Raw genomic sequence first — 23,143 nt, forward strand, 5'->3', positions numbered from 1 at the left:
GCTGAAGAAAGATTTCAGCATTATTTAAATATATATTTATAAGAAAATTATTAATTCCATATGGTTTTGGTAATATTAAATCCTTTTTGTTCTCTTTTTCAGACAGGTGAATTGCTTAGAGGTGGTAATATATCACTTCTACATACATGTATAGTGGCAGTAATCATTAGCCGCCTTCTTGAGCTTGTATGTTTTCCTACAGCTTTGGCAACATTTGCTTTAATTAAAATATGAAGAATATGCTGATTATAAAGAAAATACCAGAGTGAAATAAATCTAGGTTATATTTGGCTAATAAGGAAACGCAGGATGGTGCCGGATGTAGAGGTGACCAGGATGTTCCATTCCAGCTTCCCTTCCTCATTTAACTTTTCCTTGGCTGCTCCAGCTAGAAACGATGCATGAGGGCTGGAACAGCAGCAGCATGGAGGCTTTTCATTACCTGCCCTTCTGAAACAGTAGCCTAGTAACCACCATACCTCCATCTTCCTTCCTGTAGGCTCCTTCTTTTCCATCCTGGAGATATTCTTTCTCATGATGTCCTCTATCTTCCCCCATGTGTGGTTTTATAGATACCGTTTGCAAACTCCCAGTAGAAGTTAGCTTATAAATTGGAGAGCTGCAACACTACTTCAGGATGACAAATTACGCAACGTCTTCCTGTAGCCCAACAAACTCTAGTGCATCCACACATTGTGGTTCGTATGTTTGTTCAGACTCTGGCTTTTCATATGTAGAAAAGCAAAAGAATAACTGGACCTCATGTTGCCAAGGAAGTGACATCCACACATGATATTTTGAGCACCAACCTCTCACCGGCTTGTGAGCCTGGACCTTGAACTCTGTGGTTATCTGTGTACAGACTTAAATAAATGTGCTTGAATTTGCAGAATTGGCTGGGGACAGTTAAATTTATATTATATTTAAGAGTAGAGTTCAAATTCTTCTTATACCTGAGCTACTTTCCTTGGTGGTCTAGTTGGTTTGTCCTGAAATGTAAATTGATCTTTAAGAAGTATGTATGAATGGTGAGTTTGGAGTCAGGTGCAAATATGAACCTCTGACTAATGTGACAGTAGCCTCTATGCCAGATTTCCTTGTATCTATAGTGGAGGTCGCATTTCTGTACTTCATGGTAGGATGTATGGAGGAATAAATGCATTTTAATTCTGAAGGGACAAATCAGCAGTGTAAACCACAGATTTAAAGAAACCACCGTGCTGTACTCTGTCCTGGTAACCTCTGGTTGTTGCTGCCTGACACTGCTGCTTTCTTTGCACTTCTTTTGTGTTGATTTAGTTTTTAAACACATGCCAGTTAAGTGTGTTACTACACATACTACATTCCTTCTATATAAACCCTGACTTTTATTTTAGAAACACATTTAAAACATAGAGCAATTAAGCTGACTTCAGTGAGGTTAGCAAGGAGAGTCAAACATGAGTGTTGGGAAGGAACAAAGATCCTCACTGTTACAGTTTTATTACAATTTTTGTGGTATCTGTCTTTTTTTTAAAAAAAAAAAAAAATTCAAGTTCCTGCTGGGGTGTCAAGTGTCAGCCCTTCAAAAGAAGATTTCTTAACTTCATATGAGCAAAGAAAAGCTTGAAAACATGAACCCTGCATGTTCTGTAACTACAAAGTAAATAAAAAGATTTACAATTCATAATTTACAATTATTTCAGTTTCACAGCTTTTAATGCAATAATACAGGTGCAACATTTTTTGAGCGCCTGATTTATTTATTTAAACTGCAGGGTATATAGTTTCAACTCATTATTCTTGCTTAAACTCGGGGCCTGGAAATAGTGAATAGTTTTCTCCTGAATCATAAAAACTGCATGTTTAAAAAAAAAAGGCCCAATAATTCAGGAATATTTAAGTAATATTCCTTTTACTGTGGTAAATATAAATGAATACACTCATACTTGGTGTCTGTCCAGTTAAAAGGCGGCTGGTGGTGAATACCAGATTAGTCATTCTTAACTTGGACAAACCCTGATTGTGTCTATATTCATAATTTTTCCATGGTAACCAACATGGATTATTGAGTTGCAACCATTTTGCTGGGCTCCATGTGTTTCTGTTGACCCTTAGGAGAGCTATTTTGGTGTTAAATACTGTCAGGCAGTGAGTAACCTTTTTTCCACTTTACTGAAGGAATATGTGGCATTATTTCTTCCATGCATCAGCTGTGGCCTTAATCTTAAATTCGTCTTCAATGAACTGATTCAACGCATTAACCCACTGGAAAACTATTCTCCTTTCTAAAAAGAAAATAAAATACAAAAAGTTTTCCTTTGTGACTTTTATCCTAGAACTGACCCTGCTCAGGGTTTAAAGAGCACAATTATTGGTGTGAGATAAACAGAATGGAAAAGAGGTGCAAGGAGAGGGCTGAAAGGGGCAGAGTGACCTCTTGTTTCCTATGGCAGTGAGCAGGTAGTGAAGCCGACCCCAGCCATCTTTAAAACTCTGTCATGAGTTTTCTTTTGACATGGTTTCTTAATGTTAAGTTGTTAATCCACAGTAATTTCAGTGAAGATAAGGCTGATAGGCTGGACTTATAATAGTGTAAATGGAAGCAGAATTTGACCCTCAGATTAACATTTCACATAACACTTAATGCTCTTTTTTATAGCGATACTTTAGTTCTCTTTTGCTTCAACTATTTGGCTATTGGCTTGTGATCATACCAGTGTTTCAGTAGCAAAGTGTTTTAACTTTTGAGCTGGGGATTTGAAGAGAGTAATATTTCTACTTAATTGTAAGGCATGTGGCATTCAGTCAAATGTTTTAGGTTATCATCCCAATCTGAAGTTTTAAAGAAGAAAAGGAAACAAGAATTTTGTTTGGTTCAATGATATAACTTCTTAAGGATAGCTGGCCTCTTACAGAGTGCCCTGATGATCCAACCTGGAACCATGTGAAGCGGAGGACTTCAGGGGTGTTTGACTTCAGCCATAAGGGCACAGGACATTTTAATTAAAAAGTAGAATTGCTATTAAATCCAAGCTGGCATCTTCCTTCTGATAGTGAAGGGAGTTTTGATTCTTTAAATTGCTGTCTTTTTGGCTCTTGTATAAAGAGTGCATAAACCTTCCTTTAGAAGTACAGCAGCTTTCCAGTATCTGAAGGGCGCCTACAAGAAAGGTGGAGAAGGACTTTTTACAAGGGCATGTAGTGATAGGACAAGGGGTGATGGCTTCAAACTGGAAGAGCATAGATTTAGAGTAGATACTAGGAAAAAATTTTTGCTATGAGGGTGGCGAGACACTGGAACAGGTTGCCGAGGGAAGTTTTGGAGGCTCCATCCCTGGAAGTGTTCAAGGCCAGGCTGGATGGGGCTTTGAACAACCTGGTCTAGTGGGAGGTGTCCCTGTCCATGGCAGGGGGGTTGGAACTCGATGATCTTTAAGGTCCCTTCCAACCTAAACCATTCTATGAGTCTGTGATTCTATGAAATGAGCCACTGTTGGAGGGAAGAGTTGGCACATGCTTGCCCGATGCGATTGCTGTAATAGAAATGCACAACAAGGGCTGAATTTGTCCTGGCACTGTCCTATCGTGGCTGCTGGCTTGAGAGCCATGGAGCACTGTGGCTGACCACTGTGTGGGGGTCACCCCCTCTACACTGGGTCTGGGCATACTCAGTGCACTCTAGGATGTATATTGCCCCAGCACATCGGGGCAGTCCTACAGTTGCTTTGGGCAACAAGAATCCTTTTTCCTTCTTGACCCAGGCACTTAGGTATGATGAAGCTTTTCTCTCTAGTGTGGCGAGTTTAGGGATCCTGCCGTGGGAAGCTGTGAATTTTCTGAAGTCAGGAGTGTGCAATTGTATGGCAGAGTCAGTGAAGTATTGGAGAGTTGGGGGTTACGGTAGCTGTTATTTCTACTCTCAGTTCAGGACTATAAAGACATAGTCTTGTACTTTAGAGTTTCTGTGCTTCTGAAAGTAAGTTTTCATCTTTAGCATTTCAAACATTACTCACTGAACCATATCGCAAATGAGAAAGGAGAAAATGCCTTAGAAAGCATTTCCAAGTGCCAGGAAGCCAATAGTTGTTGCTGGGGTGTCTGCTTGGAAAGTTGGAAGCCTGCAAAATGATTACAGATTAAATTCTACTTCAGATAAAGCAAGAGCCGATACTTCTTCCTTCCTGCTCGTTTTCGGTTGATACCTCTTCTGAGGGAACTGCTGCTACCCTGCTTGGCTATGCTAAGATTCATTTGTGATTTTAATACACATTTTCTTTTGAAGAAATGTAATTAAAAAATAAGTAATACAGAGTATACATTTCAGAATGTAAGTGTCTGTCCCCTGAACTGTAGATCAATGATGGTCTAAAAGAGTGGTAGACTGCAACATGCAGAGAGCCGATGGGTCACATGGCGCAGTTTCTCCTTGTTTCAAGCCGCTAAATCCCATTAAAAGGGAAGCTAGAAGCAAATTTCATGTATTTTTAGTATTTTGGCTCTGTGAATGCAATTACTGTGACTGACACAAAAACTGTATAAAATCATGAGTCAGGAAGGAAGTGGTCTCTGTCGCTGTGCTGGGAGGGCGTTGGTCCAGAGAGCTTTCAGAGACCCTCTCCTTCAGAGAGCCTCTGAAGACTTTCCAAAAGCCACACTCTGAAGTATTCACTGTTGGCCAACTGGGTCCTCACTGGGAAGACTTTGGGTGCTGAGATGAAAGTTGTCCTGTGGGAAAAAAGCCCTAATCTGAATCAGATCAATTAGCTATGCTACAGTTGCTCTGTTACAATCCTTTTGCCAGTTAGGCTCCTTCTTTGCTAGCTTTTATAAATTCAAAGGAGTCTTGTTGGTAATTATAAGGGAAGTGGCTTTTATGCTATCCTGCTTTATGCTTTTTTCACTATACTGAAGACGTGGTCTGTTTAATATCTCCACTTTTACAGAATACTTAAACCCCTGGTATCCAAAACTATACGAATCCTTCCACCTGCTTCTCCCAGGCACCCCAGCCCAAGCTGGAGTCCTGCTTATAATTTTTGCTGAATTTAGCTGCGTATTTGAAAAGGTTACCACCCTTACAAGTCCAGTCTTTTCCAATGCTAGAAATTATCACCTGTGTAAGAACAGTGATATTTTAACTTAAACTACAGAAACCAAAGTATGCTGATGCACAGGGTTGCAATCACAAAATGGGCTCACAACCCCCTGTTCTGCTGGTCCACCACACCAGTAAAGGACTCACTTCCAGAGTAAGGGCAAAGCAGAAGGCTGAGGACAGTAAAATTTCCAAATGCCATCATTATTCAAGAGGGAGTAAGAACCCTTCGCTACTTCCTAAATTGATTTCACAGGAGACTACTGGAATAATGCTCTTTCTGGAATTCTGTCGTGTTCTAGTTGTTCTTTCCCTTTCCATGGTGGACATGTTCTCTTTCTTTTTCCTTCATCTTACTCTTCATACCTTCTTCTTTCAGTTGCTTTTCTCTTTTTCTGTCTTGTTTAGATGTTTTCTTTTTAAAGTGCTGTTTCTGCCAGAAAAGAGAGAAATCAATACACATGTATGTAAAATAAAGAACCTGTCACTGCCTTGATTCTGGAGACTGGAAAAAAGTGTTTTCTAGTGACTACTTCTTACAGGTGTTCATTACAGAGCACAGACTTAACAGTTGATGTGGGGAAGGTTCCAAGATGTATTTAGTTCTCTATGAGAATTTGTTTATGCATTTATAAAAATCTGCCAAAATCAAAAGTTGATGAACATATAAATACCTGAAAAAAATATCTTACAGCCATAATTTTTGTATTTTCTGGTTATGGAGCACCGGGCTTTACAACCTTACTATTTTTAATATAATTCTTTGGCTTGTAACAATACTTCCACAGTAATTAAAGCCATCTAATATTTTCCATTGTAGAAGCCTCCCTTTTAGTTGCTTATTTCTTTGTCAAGTCTTAACTGTTTGGGTTGAAGCTTTCTATACTTGCTTTCTCCCTCAGACTGAAGAGTTTTGGAAATCTTTATTAAAAATGATATAGCTGTATTCAAGAATGGTTTCTGGACAGAAGTTGGCAAGAGGTTCTGTTTCTTGTTTACAATGACACAATTTTTATTGCTTTTTCATTTGAGTGCTATGCCTCTCCTGAGCAAATCCTCTGGAATTAGAACTGGGACCAAAGATTTGGCAGAAGGATAGTCCTGGGATAAAAGAAATACTACTTACTGTCCTCCAAAGACTCGGATAGATTTGCAGGAGCTACACCTTTGAAAATCTTTTTACGCATGTTCAGAAACTACAGACTTCAAAAAGATTTATTTCAGTGGCCTCAGGCTAGAGGTAATGTGTAAGACACTGACTACAGGGAGTGAGCAACACCCGTATACATTGAATCAGACTCGCACGACAGAGGGCATCCCTCCCAAATTGAAACACATGACCATGGAGGCCCAGCAGTCCAAGGTGATAAGGGAGGATGGGTAAAGGCAGAGCTGATGCCAGCTCCCTGCCTGGTGGGCAGTGCTGCAGCTTCCCTCTGGTTTGGGAGGGAAGTTGGGAGTTTGAGAGTTAGTGGGCTCAAAGCCAGAGAGTTTGGATGTGGAAGGGTTAAAGATGGTCAGTTTTCTTTCTCTGGGAAAGCTGGCTAATACTTCATATAGCTGTTTAGTTGTTACCTCTGTTACTAATGAAAATAAGAAGCTGGTTACTTTGTGCAGAATGGCCAGTGTAGGTTTTGGAGCCCTCAATACATATGCCCACTTGGTCACCTTAAATGCTGCTGCAGTGTTTGGCTGTTCCTCTCAGGGAACCGGTAAACCATTGCTTCTTTTTTTTTTTTTTAAATTTTTTTTAGATTTATTTCTGAGAGCATCATCTCACCGGGGTGGACAGTCTGGTTGTAGAAACTACTGCACTTACAAATCACCTAATAAAGTCTGAAGAGCGCTCTGGGATTCATTTGATGAGAGTGTCTGTATAAATGAAAGGCTGTTAATTGTGCGGCTGGCTGCCACGTGCAGTTAATGCCCAGGGCAAAAGCGCAGCAAAATGCACTGTACGGGCAGTTCCGATCTAGAAATAACCGGGAAGGCAAGAACAGGAGCTCAGGGCTACCTTTTGACTCTGTGATTTACACCACCCACGAGGATATCTTGCAATGTTGGCCATGTATTTTTCAGCTTGTTGCCAATCCTCGTGCCATTGCTGAACTTGATACTGAGGCTGGGACTTTGTAATTCTATCCAGAATGGCGCAGTTCTCCCAGTTCACTCTCCGCAGCTCCTGCTTTCGTTTTTCTCCATTTAAACTAGAGAGGAAAACCATATAAGCAGAATCAAGCTTCTTCACACTTGTTTGTGTTCCCACATCTGGGAACCCAGAACATGAAATATCTGTCAATCTTGTGTCAGGGGAAAATTTGCCTAGAGGTTTTATACCTTTCCTACAGGGACTTGCTCCTCCTTGACCTGCATTAACTGGCCCTGGCAACCCAATCCTTTTGTCCTTCTTAAGAGGATAGTCTTTGTTCAGTATCTTCCAAATGCAGCCCTGCCTGTAGGGAGGTTGGATACGTTTTACAAGAGGAAAAATACTAGTTTTATCTTGGATTAATGCCAACCCTCCAGTCTTGGAATTGCTGTAGTGCAGTACTGTAGGTGAGGGCATAGCTGGTGTCTGAGACCCTTAACGATCAACTTCGGTTACTTTGGTTTGTACGTTTAATTTGTGTACAAACCTGATGAACCGAGTTGGGAAGCATGAAGGTTACAGAGATAAGCATACTGCCTCAAATGCCTTGGAAACTTTCTGTGATTTCTTTCCCAGGCAGCTGAGCTGATCTCGTAGCAGTCTCCTGCCACCAAAAAAAGGAAGGACTTGCTCTTTTCCTTCCCCTGCTCACCTCCTCACTGCTCCCAGCTGTGTGGTATTCTCTGCCCCTTGCACCAGCCCTGCAATTCATCACTTTGCAGAAAGTGGCAGAAAGACTATCCAGCTTTGTTTGGTTTTGTTGGGTTAGTTTGCTGCTGCTGTCTCAAGTTTAATTAGCTAATGGAGAGGTTTGATGAAAACCAGAGTCAATCGAAAGAAAACAACAAGAGTTTGCCACTTGAATCAGGAAGGGAGAGAGGGAATGAAAAGGGGGAGGATGTTCTGCTCCTTCCATATCTTGTGAAATAACACCTTCGGTAGCAGAGTTAACTGATGCTTGTTGATGCCTGCACTGATCTGGGTGTTATTCACTAGTGACAAACGATAAGTGCTATGATGCGGATTTGCATGATGTGGACATGACCAACTCTGTTTCAAATCATTTCTGTCTTCCCAAGGAACCGTGCAAATGTCAGGGTATTCGTGATGGTGACTTGTAGTGAGTTCTACCTAGGTCACTTGCACCTGAGCTGCATTTTGCTGTCTGGAGACACTTTAGGGCTGATGAGCAGTCAGTCTGTCATGAAGTTGTCTGTCTGTAAATGAATCACAGGAGGTAACAGCTGCCACCTGAGTTATGCAAACCATTCTCTTCACTTCAAAAGCCTGTCCCTGCTGTTGGCTGGTTTGCTGTGCCCTATTTGGGGTGTGAATTTTCTCCTGAATCAAAAATATGTAAGGTGAGTCTCTCCAGTGATAAGGCCTTAAGGTCTATTTTGCTTTGTCTCCTTTGAGCAGCAAATCATATTTTCACTTCTGCCTGCTCCAATTTTCTTTTTAATTTTAATTCTATTTTTTGCTCTGTTTTTATTTCATCTCTAAGCTTTGGATCTCCCTCTTTCCGGTGGTGTCTGTAGGAACAACTGGCAAAGTCAGCAGCAATGACTCACTTAGCAGGAACAACAGCTTTGCTGAGACATAATAGGTTTGCTTCATTTATTTCCCCTAAAAGTAGGGCAATGTTCTTTCTCTCTCATTTCCCCCTCCCCCTATTTTTTTCATTCCCTCGGTTATTAAACTGAAAAACTATTTTAAAGCCATGTTCTCTTCAACAGAGGGTAGGAGGAAAATGACCTGGCATTGGATTTTATGTGACAGGGCAAGCAAATGGCTTTCTGAAGTGCTGGTTATACCTTAGGCTGCCTTTTAAAATATGTGTCCTCACAGAGCAGTTTATCCTTATCTATGTTTGTCCCTGGGAAGGTAACCTGATAACTACATAGAAAAAGTGCTGTTGATGTTACCTTTTGGCCTTATAGTCATTTTTGTTGTTGATTGGTCCCTTTGTTCTCATGATGCAGGACATCTTCTCCAGCAGCAAACGATTGTCTCTTTCGATGATGGAAAGTCGATCTTCCTCCAACTTTGTGTACAGAAGGGATAAAGAAATGCTTCTGTTTTTACAAGGCTATAGAAAGCTGTAGTGATGTATCATGGATATCTAACAGGGTGTTCAAAATTGCTGTCCCCTTCACAGAGTGTAACGGACACTGATCAGGTAAAACTCTGTGCTAGTGTTGAGAGAACCCTTTGTTTCACCATTTTAATGGTGATGCAATGAGAGAAAGCCCTTTGCAACGCTGTCAATTTGACCTTGGAACACTTGTCTGCAACCACAGCAGCCTGCATGATTAGCAAATGCATTTCATCCGTATAAGCAGAATTTCTATAAATATTTGCCAATGTATTTTCCAGCATCATCACTATCGCTTGTGTCTCTAGCAGCCTTCATAGACTCTTGTCAAAATCTTGGATTGTTGTGATGGACACTGTACAAACACATGATGGGACTCATCCGTGCTCCTCTGAAGACAATGGGAGTCTTTCTGTTGTCTTTGGTGGGCTTTAGATCAAATGGCAATTTTTCCATTGACTTCAGTGAGGTCTGGATTAGGTCCTGTTGTGGGCCATTTTTGTCCTGGAGGGGTTGCAGGCTGGTGTTAAGAGGAGAAGCACAACTGGGTGTGTCAATCAAATGGAGAGAGATGTATGAGGCAGTATAAGCTGTTTCTGTTCAACCTTAGCATGATTTTAAGCCTCTTTAACTTCAGTTTTAAAATGGAAGATTATTAAGAATCTCTGAAATTAACTGTATAATGAGCAAAATGCCTTAGTGTCAAAAGTGGGATGAAAATTGAAGGAGTGCGGTGGAGGAGGGAGAATCCCTTTGGATATCCTGGGGCATTGTCTAATTTGCAAAACATGTTACCATATTGTTTTTTGAAGAATACAAGTCCATGCTAAAAGTGTGTTTGTGGGGACTGGGAAGAAATGAGGGAGAGACAAAGAGAAAAACTTATTTTCAAAGTTATCTGAGTCCCAAGAATGTCTTCTCCAGCAGGGCTGAGTGGGAGGTAACCAGAGAGAGGCTGGATGGAGGAAAGCAGGGAAAGCACTCTTTTCTTAGCTGGACTTCAACATCTCCTTCTCAGAACAGAATCGCTGACTAAATAGTCTTGTTTTGAGCATACTAATTCACTCTTCTCCTTTCTCCCCCTTTTTTCCCCCATATTGGATTCTAGGCACTCCAACAATATTGCATGTCCTGTATGAAATGAATAGGAAATCCTGCTCATCCTGCTCTGATAGTTCTGAGTGGCTCATGTTAGAGCAGCAGGTACTGTAAGGAATCTAGTGCATCTGCCTTGTTTGCTGGGATTTATAACCAAAGCAGGTCAGATGCTGGTTACATTGTTGTATAAAAGGACCTAAAACTGGTGCACTAAGTAATCCCATCAGGCTCTGAATAACCTGGAGGGGAACGATTGTAAAGAAGAACTGGCCACTAGAAGATTGCAACATTAGAGGGTTTATTTTTTCTTTCGTTGTGTAGCAGTTTGGAAAGAAGGAGGATGAGAAAAAGACTAGGACCACAGTCTCATTTCCAGGTATCAGGACCTCTAGTTCAAAGCAACGTGCCTAAGGGTAGTGGGTTCCTGTTGGTGTTTTTCTTGTTAACCTCTGGGGGGGGGGGTTATGCAGTGTTTCATTTTCAAAGGAACTTTATCAGTGTTATTTTTACAATAATAGGAAAAAAATAACAGCAGCAATTGAATCCATGTCCTAATATAGCATATGATTTTATGCATGGAGGAGAAATGAATTGTTTTGCTAGTGAAATGATTTTAAGGTGCCTGGGGATTATGATGCCGCACAGTGAGATGATAAACAATTTTAAGGAAATTAATTCTGAAGTCCTTACATGGGCTATGCTCCCATTGCCTGAGGGGCACTGTGTTGGAAATTAAGTCTTTGACACGGTTTAGCTGCACGTATTTTCTACTGTGCTCACATTTCAGTTTTTTAAATCATTGTTGTTTCCTTTTAGCGAGCAGAGTTAATTAAGTAACCATTTATTTTCCACTCTTGTGTTTTAATAAAAATTTGCCTCTTGGGAGCAGTAAGATTTTGAAGGATAACTGCCAGTCAAGGCTACCCATTGTTATTTCTTGTGCTTTGAATATGTTAACATCCTATTATTCAGTTCATTGCTCTGCGTGTATCTTGATGATTGTGCTATTCTTGTTATTTGTGATTTTTTTTTTTCATGGTTGTGCAGAAGTACCTTTTAGGAGGCTGTCTGAACACTTTAGCACTTGTTAATCTGAAGCGCTCTGATTTCATCAATAATCAGAAAGATAAAATCAGTTATTTAATGTCACTGGGAGTGTGCTATTCATGGATCCTGACAGTCCTGTTGCAACAATCACTGCACCAAGGAGAGAAGAAAAGAAAAAAAGAAAAAAAAAAAAAAAAGGCCCTGAAATTGTGACCATCTGGTAGTCTTTTTGTTTTCTTTGAGAGGAGATGTGAAGGTAGGCATGCTAGCGTGCAGTGAAATAACCAATATTGTACCTTCAGCTTCCCTAACTTCAGATGAAGGTGGCTGTATATTGCAGGGGCACTTGTGTCCACTAGTGGTTTTGCTGCCTGGATCTGCAACAGAAATGAAATGTTTATCCATTTTTGTTGGAAATACCCTTGCATATCATTACGGGAGATCTTTTAATTCTCATGTTCTGTTTTGTTAACCAGCAGTAACACTATTAAAGATATGATTCACCACATCAGCAAAGCCAGACTTGCCCAGAAGAAGAGTAGTGGGAAGTGAAAATGTTAAAGGGAGTTGTTTTAAAGTCTGCTGGAGATGCAAAGTGCTCTTTATGTTGGAGAAATGTAAAAATACGTAAAGTCCGGTTACGGTGGTGTTGATGTTATGACACAGGAAAGACTGTCTAAGAGAAGGCAGGTAGTTTTTATAAGGCATCCAGCAGAAATAAAAAAGCTAGAGAAAACTTCTGGGTGCTCCTAAGCTGTGCCAGATCTTCCAAAGGGATGCACATTTAGGATGCTGCCAGAAAGAGGTAAGCAATACTGGAAAAGGACTTCTTGTGTTGAAAGTATTCCCAGGCCTCTTATTATTAGCACTTTAGAATGATCATCAAGAGCAAATTGTGGATCTAATTATTCCAATAATTGGAGTTGATAGTTCAGTGGCACAGTAATATTTATCTCCATGCTATCCTAAATAGCTGTGCAACATACAAGGAAGAAGAATAATCTGTGAGCTGCCTTGGACTGAAGAAACCCCGTGGAAGAAAAGCTGGTAACGGGGAGTGGAGCAGAGACAGGATTTAGAGGGAAGACTGCTCCCTCTGACTGGGGTCCTGCAGGGAGTGAGACCAGATTGGTTAAAACAATACTACGATATTTCATATTCTCCCTCTGTTATACCTCATACTTGAACTGTTCCAGCTCAGGCAGACTCAGTAATACAGAAAGAAGAAATACTTGCTATTTAAAAAAAAAAAAAGAGGCGGCTAAGTAACAGCAGCAGGCACAGCACCAGCTCAAACCCCATGCAACAGGGCATGACCAAAGAGCTGCCTGAGTGCAGCAGTTTTCCACCTCTCTCTTTGTAGCAACTTTGTAATGAGCCAAGAACCACGCTTGAATCCCTGATGGCAGACCTGTCGTACATACTACCAGGACAGGTTCTTTTCTTTTATAACGGGGTGAATAATTTACAGCATTGACTGGGACAATGTTTAGCAGTTTCTAGCTTTGTGTGAAATTCACTTAAACTGCTTGGCTTTTTGTGAAAACATTCAGCTGTTTTTTTTTGTGGCAGTCCTCTCTGAGGAGGTGGGATCCCAGAAGGGGCTAACTGCTCTCAGCTCCAGTTGATTTCAGGGGGAGATGAGTGCGCTCATCTTAATCCTTTCTAGATCCCACCATGTCAAGTAGCTGATTTTTACTGGGTAGCAGAACTAAACTTGGTAAATGAGGGGTTTTGTGGCTTTGGCTTCTGCTGCTGCTAGCTCCTCTGCTTCTTCAGGTGCTTTAAATTATCATGCTATTAAGTTATTTTAAAAATAATTTTACGAAGACACGCAATTTGTAAAATAGGGTTGTTATTGTATCAGGCAGTAGAAATCACCGGTGTGAAGAAAAATTGTGATATTTATGCAAACTCTGATTTTGATTTATAGATATGCAAACTGTTTCAAACTTGAACAACAAAAGGTGGGTTGAGAAACAACACTTCTTCTGTGGAATTAGTATCAATATAATACCATTTTCTGGAAAGTGTTATGATTAATTTGTCTTTTGTCCTAATATGCACAACAGTAAAAGGTAAAACCTGGTATTTTCTAAGCTCACACTAATCTCTGTTGTGGCGCTTTCCAGAGCCATGGTTGTTTTGGAGCCATTTTATATTTAAATCTATGCAGAATGTTGCAGAGAGGAGATGTAACTCTGTCTTCCCCCCCCCCGCCCCATTCCTTTCTTGTTAAGAAAATAACAAAATTATTCAAACTGGAAGTACATGGTGTTGTGTACATAGAAATGTACTGGCATTTTTTGTGTACCTTTGCATCATGGAGAAAATTATCCCTAACCATTGCTATCTTTTTAGTGTTCTTCTCCAAGAAGTGTACCTTTTGGGGTTTTTTTGGTATGTTACCTCTTATTCTCCCTTGTTCCCTATTTTTGCCCATTATCTCTTGATCTGTTTTTGTGGGGGCTTTTTGTGTGTGTGTGCGTGTGCGTGAGCTCCTTTGATGCTTGCCCTGCACATCACCAAGCAGAGGCCCTTAAAGCCTTTTCTCAGGGTGATCCCTGTCCCTCTTGGCAGAGCAAAAGCCTGTGCTACATGTGGGCTGTGTCATTCAGGACAACCTGCCGAATTGCCCTGCTGCCTTCGGTTACCCCAGCCCGCAGGTACCACTGCTCTGGTAGCCGGCACTTGCCGCAGCAAGCCTGAATTCACGCCAGCAGAAGGAATAGTGAAATTTCTGGGCAACCAACATGGGAATTTAGGAGCGCGCCAGCATGACAACACAGGGACACTTGAAAAGGCCACTCTTTGGCCATTGGACACCTTGTTAGTCACTACTTGAGCCAGGTGCGAACCCTGTAATAAGGAACAAAATTCTGTACCTTCTAAGCTGTTCCTTGCCCAACGTGATAGTTACTCTTTCTCTTTGCTTGCACTCAGAAATTAACACTTGTGTTTAATCCAAGAGCATTTGAGTCGTGGGAAATGTTTTGTTCTCTATAAATACATTTCTTCACTGTATATCATGATGATATCTAACCTCTGTTCTTGGCCTCTGAATGCCTAAGCGCATGTATGAAGTGCTCTGTATGCCGAACAAAGAAGAGTTCTGTATGCACAGCGGATGCTGAGAGTATTTCAGCTACACTAATATCAGTTCCCTGCTTTAAAAGAGCCACTGTTTAAATAGCCATGCTTATATACAATAGTAAGCCTCTCGAGGTTAATTCACACAGAAGGAAATTTATTTATTTATTGCAATATTGTCAATTTGCTTAGAAAAATATGTCAAATTCAATTATCTGCCTCATGTTTAACTTTTTTCCACCTGCAAGTCAAATTATAGGAACAATGGAAGGAAGGAAGGAAGGAAGATATTTTTATACAGTTAATGAAACAGACCCGGTCTGGAAATAATGAAGAACTATTTCTTCGTATTAAAGCTACTCATTTAGTGATAAAATCTTCCTAAGGTAGAAATACAGTTGAATCATTACTGATAGTATTCACTGCTTACAGATTTTTCAAGAGGGAGCAATCCTGCATTATTAGGGATTTGGAGAGGATGACTGACCATATCTCTTTCACTTCTAAATTTGGTGAACTTCATTATGACAATTCTAAATGGACACAAAAGCTATACCTATATTTGCTGGATATTCTTAAAATACATCTCTTGTACCTTATTGCTGATCAGTAGCTTTCATAATAGTATTAAAAATGAGTAGAGAGGTGCTGTAGCCTTTCTGGGTAAACTTACTCTTTCACGAAGGCCTCTGCTCTTTATCAAACAGTTGTACCTACCCTTTTCTTGTGTTCTTCATATTTTGCTTTGTCCCATTTTAGCTGAAGATGTTTGTTGCCACATGGGAAAATTGGCTGGTAGGCTCGATGCATCTTGCACAAAATAGAGCATCTCTGAATCTGGGCTTTAAAAACAAACAAACAAAAAGGAGTATGAGTAATTCCAGCCTGAGCCTTTCCTAAAGCGAAGCCCTGGAGACTTGTGGTATGTTTGTAGCCGGTCACGTGGAGGTTGTCATGGCATCGCTGCTCAGAAAAAGAATGAATAGCTGGTGGTAGCATTTCAGACAATACATTTAACGAATAGCAAACAAGAACTGAATGTTATAGCAATGCATTCCAAAGAGTATTTTATTCATATATAAAACTGATCACCAATTGTACTTCACTAGCCAGACCTTCTTCCCATGGATGAAGGAAAGACAGTGGTGGAAGCTATTAATAATACTTCACACACTACTGTAAATATGCAAAGGACTGTATAATGGGCTATATTTGCTGAGCCTTGAATCGAACGGCATGCCTCAGTAATGCTCCGAGCAAACCCACAGTGGGAGGTGTTATCTTTTGCACTGCAATAACTTGTTTAAAACATTATTTTTTTCATTGATAAGCATGCACCTTTCAAAAACCACAGCAAATGTGTTCATAGGGAAATAGTTTTGGTTTTTAATAGCCTTTTCACCTTTCTTTATCTGTATGCCATCTGATTGCTAATGAGCTACAGAAAGCTCAAACAAACTTGCAAAAGCCACTTATTTACCAAGCTGACCGCTGGTTCTTACACCGGGCCACCTAGGCTTTCGTTCTTTGTAGGCTATGTTTGGCAGGGAGATGAATGGGCAAAGATGTTTTCTCAGACCCACCTGAAAATTGAAAAGGTCCTTCTGCTCATTCAAGCTCAGCTTGGCTACCTCCTAAGCTGGGCTTGAGCTGACATAGTTCATTTGATGTTTCCATTCTCATGGTGTAGAGCACCCTAAAGCTGGGTTCTGCAGGCTGCCAAAGGCCTCTGCTTTTGGCTCATGCATTTTCTTGATAAGGTCCATAGTTCCTACGAAGACTTGAATTACAACTTGAAGCTGTCATGGGCCTTTTGAAACAGGTAAGATAATGCACGTTATATAAAAGCATGAGGAAGTAAGAAGGGAACCTATGGCTGACAGTACCAAAATTCACTGACCAGAATGGGTCTGTACGAGGATGAACCAGGGGATATTCCATTTTAGCACAAAGCTGTTTGTGCAGGTTGTTCTTACACAGCGTCTCATGTGGGTGCAGGGGAAAAGCAACACATCTGTCACACAACTACCCAACACAGAATTGGGGCCAGTACTCTCTTGAATCTCTGTCTTGATTGACTTTTGCATTTCAGTAGCAAAGTAAGGTTGGATATAGGGGTTTGTGATTTTTATTATAGTTGTTGTGAAATGGTGCTTAAACAACAGAAGCAGACATAAAATTAAAACCTTGATAAATACTAATTTTGAGCTGTAAAGCGAACACCCTTATTTTCAGACAAATGATGGAAGGAATTGAAGAGTAGGTTTTTCCAGCTGCTTGCGTTCTTATTATTTTCCTGTTAATGTAACAGGAAGATGTAGAGAGTGTCAGTAAAAATAATAAAAAGTACAGAGTTGAAATGCATTTCTTCAAATATATGTAAATTCTAACTGTGCACACAATACAATTATATTTTGCTCTTGAACAAGGAGAAATACTGAGGCCCTCATTTGCTTGGCAGGGTCTTGGCCTCCATCTTTTAAATGCTACATGTGTAGTGATCTGTTATGGACAGATCTGAAGGGCACCATTATCAAAGGAAGCTTCTCATTGTTTCTGATGAAGCCCTTAAAATATAAGGAAAACTTAGCCTCTAACATTCATGAAACCATGGTCCACCGAGAAACTGAAATCAGTGGGAATAATTTCTCAGCTGCTCCTCTATTAAAGTTTGTGACAGAAGGGAAGTGGCTTTAAACTTCCGCTGTGGTTGCCTGTGCTCTCTCTGCCCTCAAAAGCTGTGGACCATATACACATTCATGCTAAACTTGGTTTCGGGTGGATTTTTCGTGGTGGTGGTTTTTGTTTTGTTCTGGGGTAAGGAAAGCAAAGCTCAACAGTTTCAGAACTGACTGTCTTAATGTCGAACTACCTAAGGTCCAGCAGGTCCTTTCTGTCAGAAGATGGTGCTGGAAGACAGGAACAGCAGGCCCTACCTCTTTCTAATTTCACAGTCTAAATTTACAGCTACAACAGGGGATTCTTTAGAGTTGCATTTCACTACTCTTCGCAAGCAGACTTGTGAAGTACCCTTAACGATCCAGAGGACTGGACCTACTACCTCTACAAGATAACACAGGTATTTACGAAACATTTATTCTGTAGGTTATACAGTGTTATGAAGTGACAGCCATGGGAATTTCTGTGTTGTGTGCAGAAGGGCTTGCATATAATTTCTTTACAGCAAAAGCTACTTGCTGAAAAATAACAGATGAGAAATAAGTAGATAATGAACATAGTAAGATTTTTGCAAAAAAAGCATTTTCCAGTATGTATCAAGACATGTATACATTCAGCTTTCACACGAAGCAGAGAGTGTTTTCTGCAGCATAAATGCAAGATGGTCAATACCAGTCTAATATTTTAGTATGGAAATCTTGGACTGCACTGAGCTGCTTCTCTGAGATCTCTGTACCCTACGGCTCTCATAGGTTTCTGGGTTTGCGTTTTAATCTCTTTTTCTTTTGGTCTGATTTTTGAGCAATCCTGCTCATATAATACATAGGACTGTAAGGTCTGCAGGTGGCATTGTGGCTGGGAATTTGAATCTTGAGTTACTTCCCCCTTGAACTATGTTGCCAGGTTAGTGAGTTGCTGCCCTTTCCACCGCCTTGGCTGGAAGAAGGGCTCGGGCTGGTGCAGGAGCTGCCAGCTACAGCAGCTGCTTATGCTTATGGCCCAGTTATGGAACAAGTTAAAGAAGATGCTGCTTCTCCCACTGCACTCCCAATATAGATCATGGTTTTGGAGGTACTGTTGTTCGCTGTGACCACAAGTGCCTTTTCCGCTGTTTGCTTTTGGTATGAACTTTGTATATGTAGTAAGAAACTGTAAGAGGCAGAGTGTACGTTTTCTAAAGCTTTAAAGGATTTCTGTATGTGTGAAGAGGAAAATAAGTCCTTTTTTTTTTTTTTGCTGACAGCATTCCAGGTTATTTTAAAGTCGTGGCAGTTCCTTACCTTATTCGATGAAGTCTTTGACCAACTTTGGGCACATGCATAATCTGAACTTCAGGACTGGAGCCATTTGTGGGTGTGCTTGAGGATCAGGCCCAATCTCCTTTCATTCATTGCCTGTCCTGCCTGATGGGCATTTGGAGATGCTGAGAGAAGCCAATTTTTTATTTTTTTTTTTTTTGGTTGGTTCAGGCTGTTACATGATAGGATCCAATGCTGTGACTTTGACCCTGCAAGCACACACCCTTATCATATAACTCACAAGCAAACTGCCCGACCGAGTAGCTGAAGAGTCCATCTGTAGTCAGGGGGATAAAAAAAGCAACTGGAAAACCTGCTGGCGTGAGTGGGACCTGCTCTGTCTGTGCACACAGCATACCTAGCCGCTTCCATCGAAGGGCTGCCTGCGGTCACGCAGAGTGTGTCTTTCTGCATACATGTACAGCAGAGCAAATCTTTCCCAGTGTGGCACGAGCCGCTGGCTGTGCAAAGGGCACAAAGAGCGGTGCAAAGGGACGGGGGACGTGAGGGCTATGGCTCCCACTGCAATACAAAAGCAGGTTTACCAGATGCTTCCTTTAGGCTTGACCCTTTCTGGAAGCTTGGAGCAGGAATTAGTTTTTTGGCTGGGGAAAAAAAAAAAAGGTTGTTTCCCACTTATTGTCTTAGAAATTGAGAGAAGGGAAAGGGGGAGGGAAAAGAGGAAGAGGAAGGGAAAAACATTGCCATAATTATATGGAGTTTTATTTATATATACATATGTTTATATCCACATACAGAATTTTAAATCTTTTGGACAATGTTTGGTAAGATCCAGGATTTCCTTGATCTGCAGCAAAAATGCCAAGTAGACTCATGCTGCTAACTAGTTTTCCTCAGTGGTTTTAATGTGGGAGGAGGGCATAGAGGGAGAGGAGAGGGCTGTCTGAGGACTGACTGAGCTTCTGCCTTGAGGCCAGTTTGCCTGTGAGTCCTTAAAGTCCTTAGCTTTCCGAGGCAGGCAGGTCTTACGGCGGCGTGGGTGCCGTGGAGTACACATCCAGAGGTGAGGACAGGGCACTGTCCCCCACCTTTGCCTGAGGAGGGGAGCGCTTTCTGGGTAACCCCAGAAGGCCCTGGAGAAGGTAACCAGGAGCAGGCTATTGCCTCTGAAAAGCTGCTCTGTAGCTGGGGGAATCCACTCGGCCATCTGCGTTCAGCCATGTGCCCTGTCTGCGTGGAGAACTTAACCTTTTCCTGGATACAAACCTCACTGCAGCCATGAGAAGACCTGGGGGGTGGGCAGGCTGGAAGTGCTGCCGATTCTTTGTCTGGCAGTTTTTTAATTTGTGGGTCTCTTCTTGGCACCAAACCCTTGTCAGGCTTCACAAGAGCAAACCTCAGCCCACTTGTCAGCATGAGGCATAGCTAAATTTACAGCTGGAATTAGGGGAACTTGCCAGCGCAGGCAAGGCCCATGTTGCTGGCGCAGAGGTGGCAGCCTCCTAAAGAGCAGCACAGAGGAGAAAACTCGGAGGGGCTGGAAGCATAGCCACCTTCTCCGAACACAAAAATGACCGAGAAGCCACAAAGGCTTTCAGCTAAAAAGCAAATGCCGACAGAAATGTCGTTTTGTGCATTTGCAGGTGGGTGCATGGTGGTGCACAGGTGTTGTGGGAATGGGCTGTGGTTAGTATTCCCTGTGGGAATGCTGTGTGCTGTGGGTGCCGCTGCGCACCTTGGGCAGGACTGGCCCTTCCGCTCCGCGGGAGGTGTGTGATAGCAGATGCCAATGTTAATTCTCGCTAATGTGTTGCTCAGTGTTTTAGATTTGTTTTATTGCTTTCAGGGCTTATATTACTTCTCTCTGCTATAAACATCTGATTGCTTTATAATGGCTAAAACAAGTTAGTGGAGAAAATGAGGAATTAGTTATAATTTTATTAGGTCCTTGGATGTGTATTCTCTTTTTCTCTTTCTTCACTCCATCCCACAGACCTGGATAACCTTTAAAAATTAATTGTATCCCCATCTTCATTTAACTGTATGAGTTTCAATAAGGCCAAGTGCCGGGTCTTACGCTTTGGCCACAACAACCCCCACCAATGCTACAGGCTTGGGGAGGAGTGGCTGGAAAGATGCTCAGCGGAGAGGGACCTGGGGGTGTTGGTTGATAGCCAGCTGAATATGAGTCAGCAGTATGCCCAGGTGGACAAGAAGGCCAACGGCATCCTGGCCTGTATTAGGAATAGTGTAGCCAGTAGGACCAGGGAGGTGATTTTACCCCTGTACTCGGCACTGGTGAGGCCGCATCTTGAGTACTGTGTTCAGTTTTGGGCCCCTCACTACAAGAAAAACACTGAGATTCTGGAGCGTGTCCAGAGAAGGGCAACAAAACTGGTGAAGGGTCTAGAGCACAAGCCTTATAAGGAGCAGCTGAGGGAACTGGGGTTATTGCACCAAGGGAAGTTTAGATTGGATATTAGGAAGAATTTCTTTACTGAAAGGGTCATCAGGCATTGGAACGCGTTACCCAGGGCAGTGCTGGAGTCCCCATCCCTGGAGGCATTTAAGGGTCATGTAGATATATAGCATCTGCTTAGGGACATGGTTTAGTGGTGGGCTTGTCAGTGTTAGCTTAATGATTGGACTAGATGATCTTACAGGTCTTTTCCAATCTAGAAGATTCTGCGATTTTTTTCATTCTCCTTCTTTGACCTCAGAAATAATTGGAAGGTAGCCAGAAAAAGGCACTGTTTCCCTGAATGCAATCACTGTCTAAATGTGAACTCTGGGCTCTTCTTCTAAACCTGTTGGGGACATAGAAGTCAGCTGCTTCAGGGCCTGGATATGATTTTTTTTGGGGGAAAAAAAGGTCTGAAACCCTAATCTAGTTGTACCTGTCTCTCCCCACTGGCCCAGAGAGACCTGCCAACTGCAAAATTACACCAATACAATTAGTCCCATCATCGGCCAGTCAGATGCAATAAGCCAGTGCGCTGACAAGAACTGCTAGTCTTACCTGTGCGTCCTGCTACTATTTAGCCTGTTCCACACAAGCAAGAGAGCAAAGCCAGTCTTGCAGTGCTGCCTTCGGATTTACCCTCTGGCTTCCTTGGATTGCTTACTCTGGTTTGCTGGCACAGAGGCAGCAAGTTATAAGGTTCTGGCGCTCTGAGGAATACCTCATCCAAACCCTCTTGCTGCTTTTTTTTTTTTTTTTTTTTTTTGAGTGAGACCAGATGTCTTGGACAGGCAGGTTTTGTTCTCCTGAAGGGTTTTATAGGCCACCATAAAGCCAGAATGGTCAATCTCTTCAAATAAGGCTCAACAACAATGCTAGACTCTATTGGGTAGAGAAAGAAAACCTCTGTGAGGATGGTGCAGGGGGACCTGCAATTGTCTTATTTCCAGCAGAGTGGCAAGAACACTATGCCAGTTTGAGATGGAATTAGCTGGATGCATTAGTTTCAGGTTATGTATCTTGCCTTCTGGTCAGACACAGGCAGATAACATTCTCAACAGCAAATTAAATTTCTGTTGTGTGGTTTTGTTGTTTGTTTTTTTTTTTAAACAATGCCATATTATGGCTTCTCTGTGAATGCATGTAAATACCCCCATGTGCAAATTAAACTTTCCCAGTGGGTGCAAGAGCAATAAGATCCTGGGTATAAGGACCGTATTTTGCTCTTTGACATTTCTGCTTGTTCGATGAGTGACCAGATCTTCCATCGGTGGAACTTAGTTGAGATATCACAGCTATTTCCAGCAGGTGGCAGATGATAATCATGCTAGTAACCAAATCTGTGTACAAATGATGTGTTTTCCAGACTGTTTATTCAGATATTCACTTAAATATACACATTATATAGTGGCTATAAATGTGATTCCAACAGCAATAAAATAAGATTGCATAATTGGAGCCGATTAGTAGTTAACCATGATAATATGTAATTAAATACTTGGGAATCAAGTGTGGTATGATTTATTTTTTTTTTTTTTAATTCAGCTTTGATTTTTTTATCTCCCAGATCAGAAAATTGATTCTATCCAAAAACCTCCAAATAACCATCTGGCTAATTGTGTTTCATGGTATAAGATTATCTTCACTCCTGTACTGTGATGGGAGAGAGCTCCTCCATGCAGTCATGCCTGGATAATTAGCTGATGCTTTAAAGAATTGCATGCTAAAAAAAATGGTGCCGAATTGCGCCACAGTGCCTTTCCTAGGTAGCACCTTGCTGGCAGGGTTGCTCTGCCTGAGTGGTACTGCTGACTGAGGGAAAGTTTTTTTTTTTTTTTTCAGATTAGCAGTCCCCTAAGGAGGACCGGATTTTGCTCTTTTTGCTCTTGTTAGTAGTTACTCACACACATGAGTAATCCCAGTGGGTTCAATGGGAGCTATTCACCACGCAGAGGGAGGGTGGCATTTGCAAGCTGACCTGCCAGCATTGGCTTCAATGGGATTTTTGAGCAAATGGAAGACCACAGGATCTGACCCATAGTAAACGCGTGACTACACGGAAAAGTCTATTGAAGGTTTAGAGCTGCGTGTGGGATAGCTGTGTCGCTCACAGCGCTCGCTGTGGATGAATTATGCAAAGCTTCCCAAAGCCAATGTAAACTTTATAGCATCTGTCATATATATCTTG

At 41.5% G+C, this 23,143-nt stretch overlaps 1 protein-coding gene across 1 annotated transcript; it reads right to left on the reverse strand.

Moving 5' to 3' along the window:
* Positions 1-7,049: 7,049 nt before the first annotated feature.
* LOC104292730 (uncharacterized protein C17orf105 homolog) lies at positions 7,050-15,366 on the reverse strand. Its single transcript, XM_009892146.1, has 4 exons — positions 15,274-15,366; positions 11,763-11,843; positions 9,152-9,270; positions 7,050-7,284 (listed from the first exon to the last, which is right to left on the reverse strand). Exons 1-4 carry the CDS (start codon positions 15,364-15,366, stop codon positions 7,050-7,052), a joined length of 528 nt encoding a protein of 175 aa, XP_009890448.1.
* Between the last annotated feature and the right edge of the window lie 7,777 nt (positions 15,367-23,143).

This window comes from Charadrius vociferus, unplaced genomic scaffold (genome assembly GCF_000708025.1).
Source record: "Charadrius vociferus isolate BGI_N301 unplaced genomic scaffold, ASM70802v2 scaffold218, whole genome shotgun sequence".
NCBI classification, from domain to species: domain Eukaryota; kingdom Metazoa; phylum Chordata; class Aves; order Charadriiformes; family Charadriidae; genus Charadrius; species Charadrius vociferus.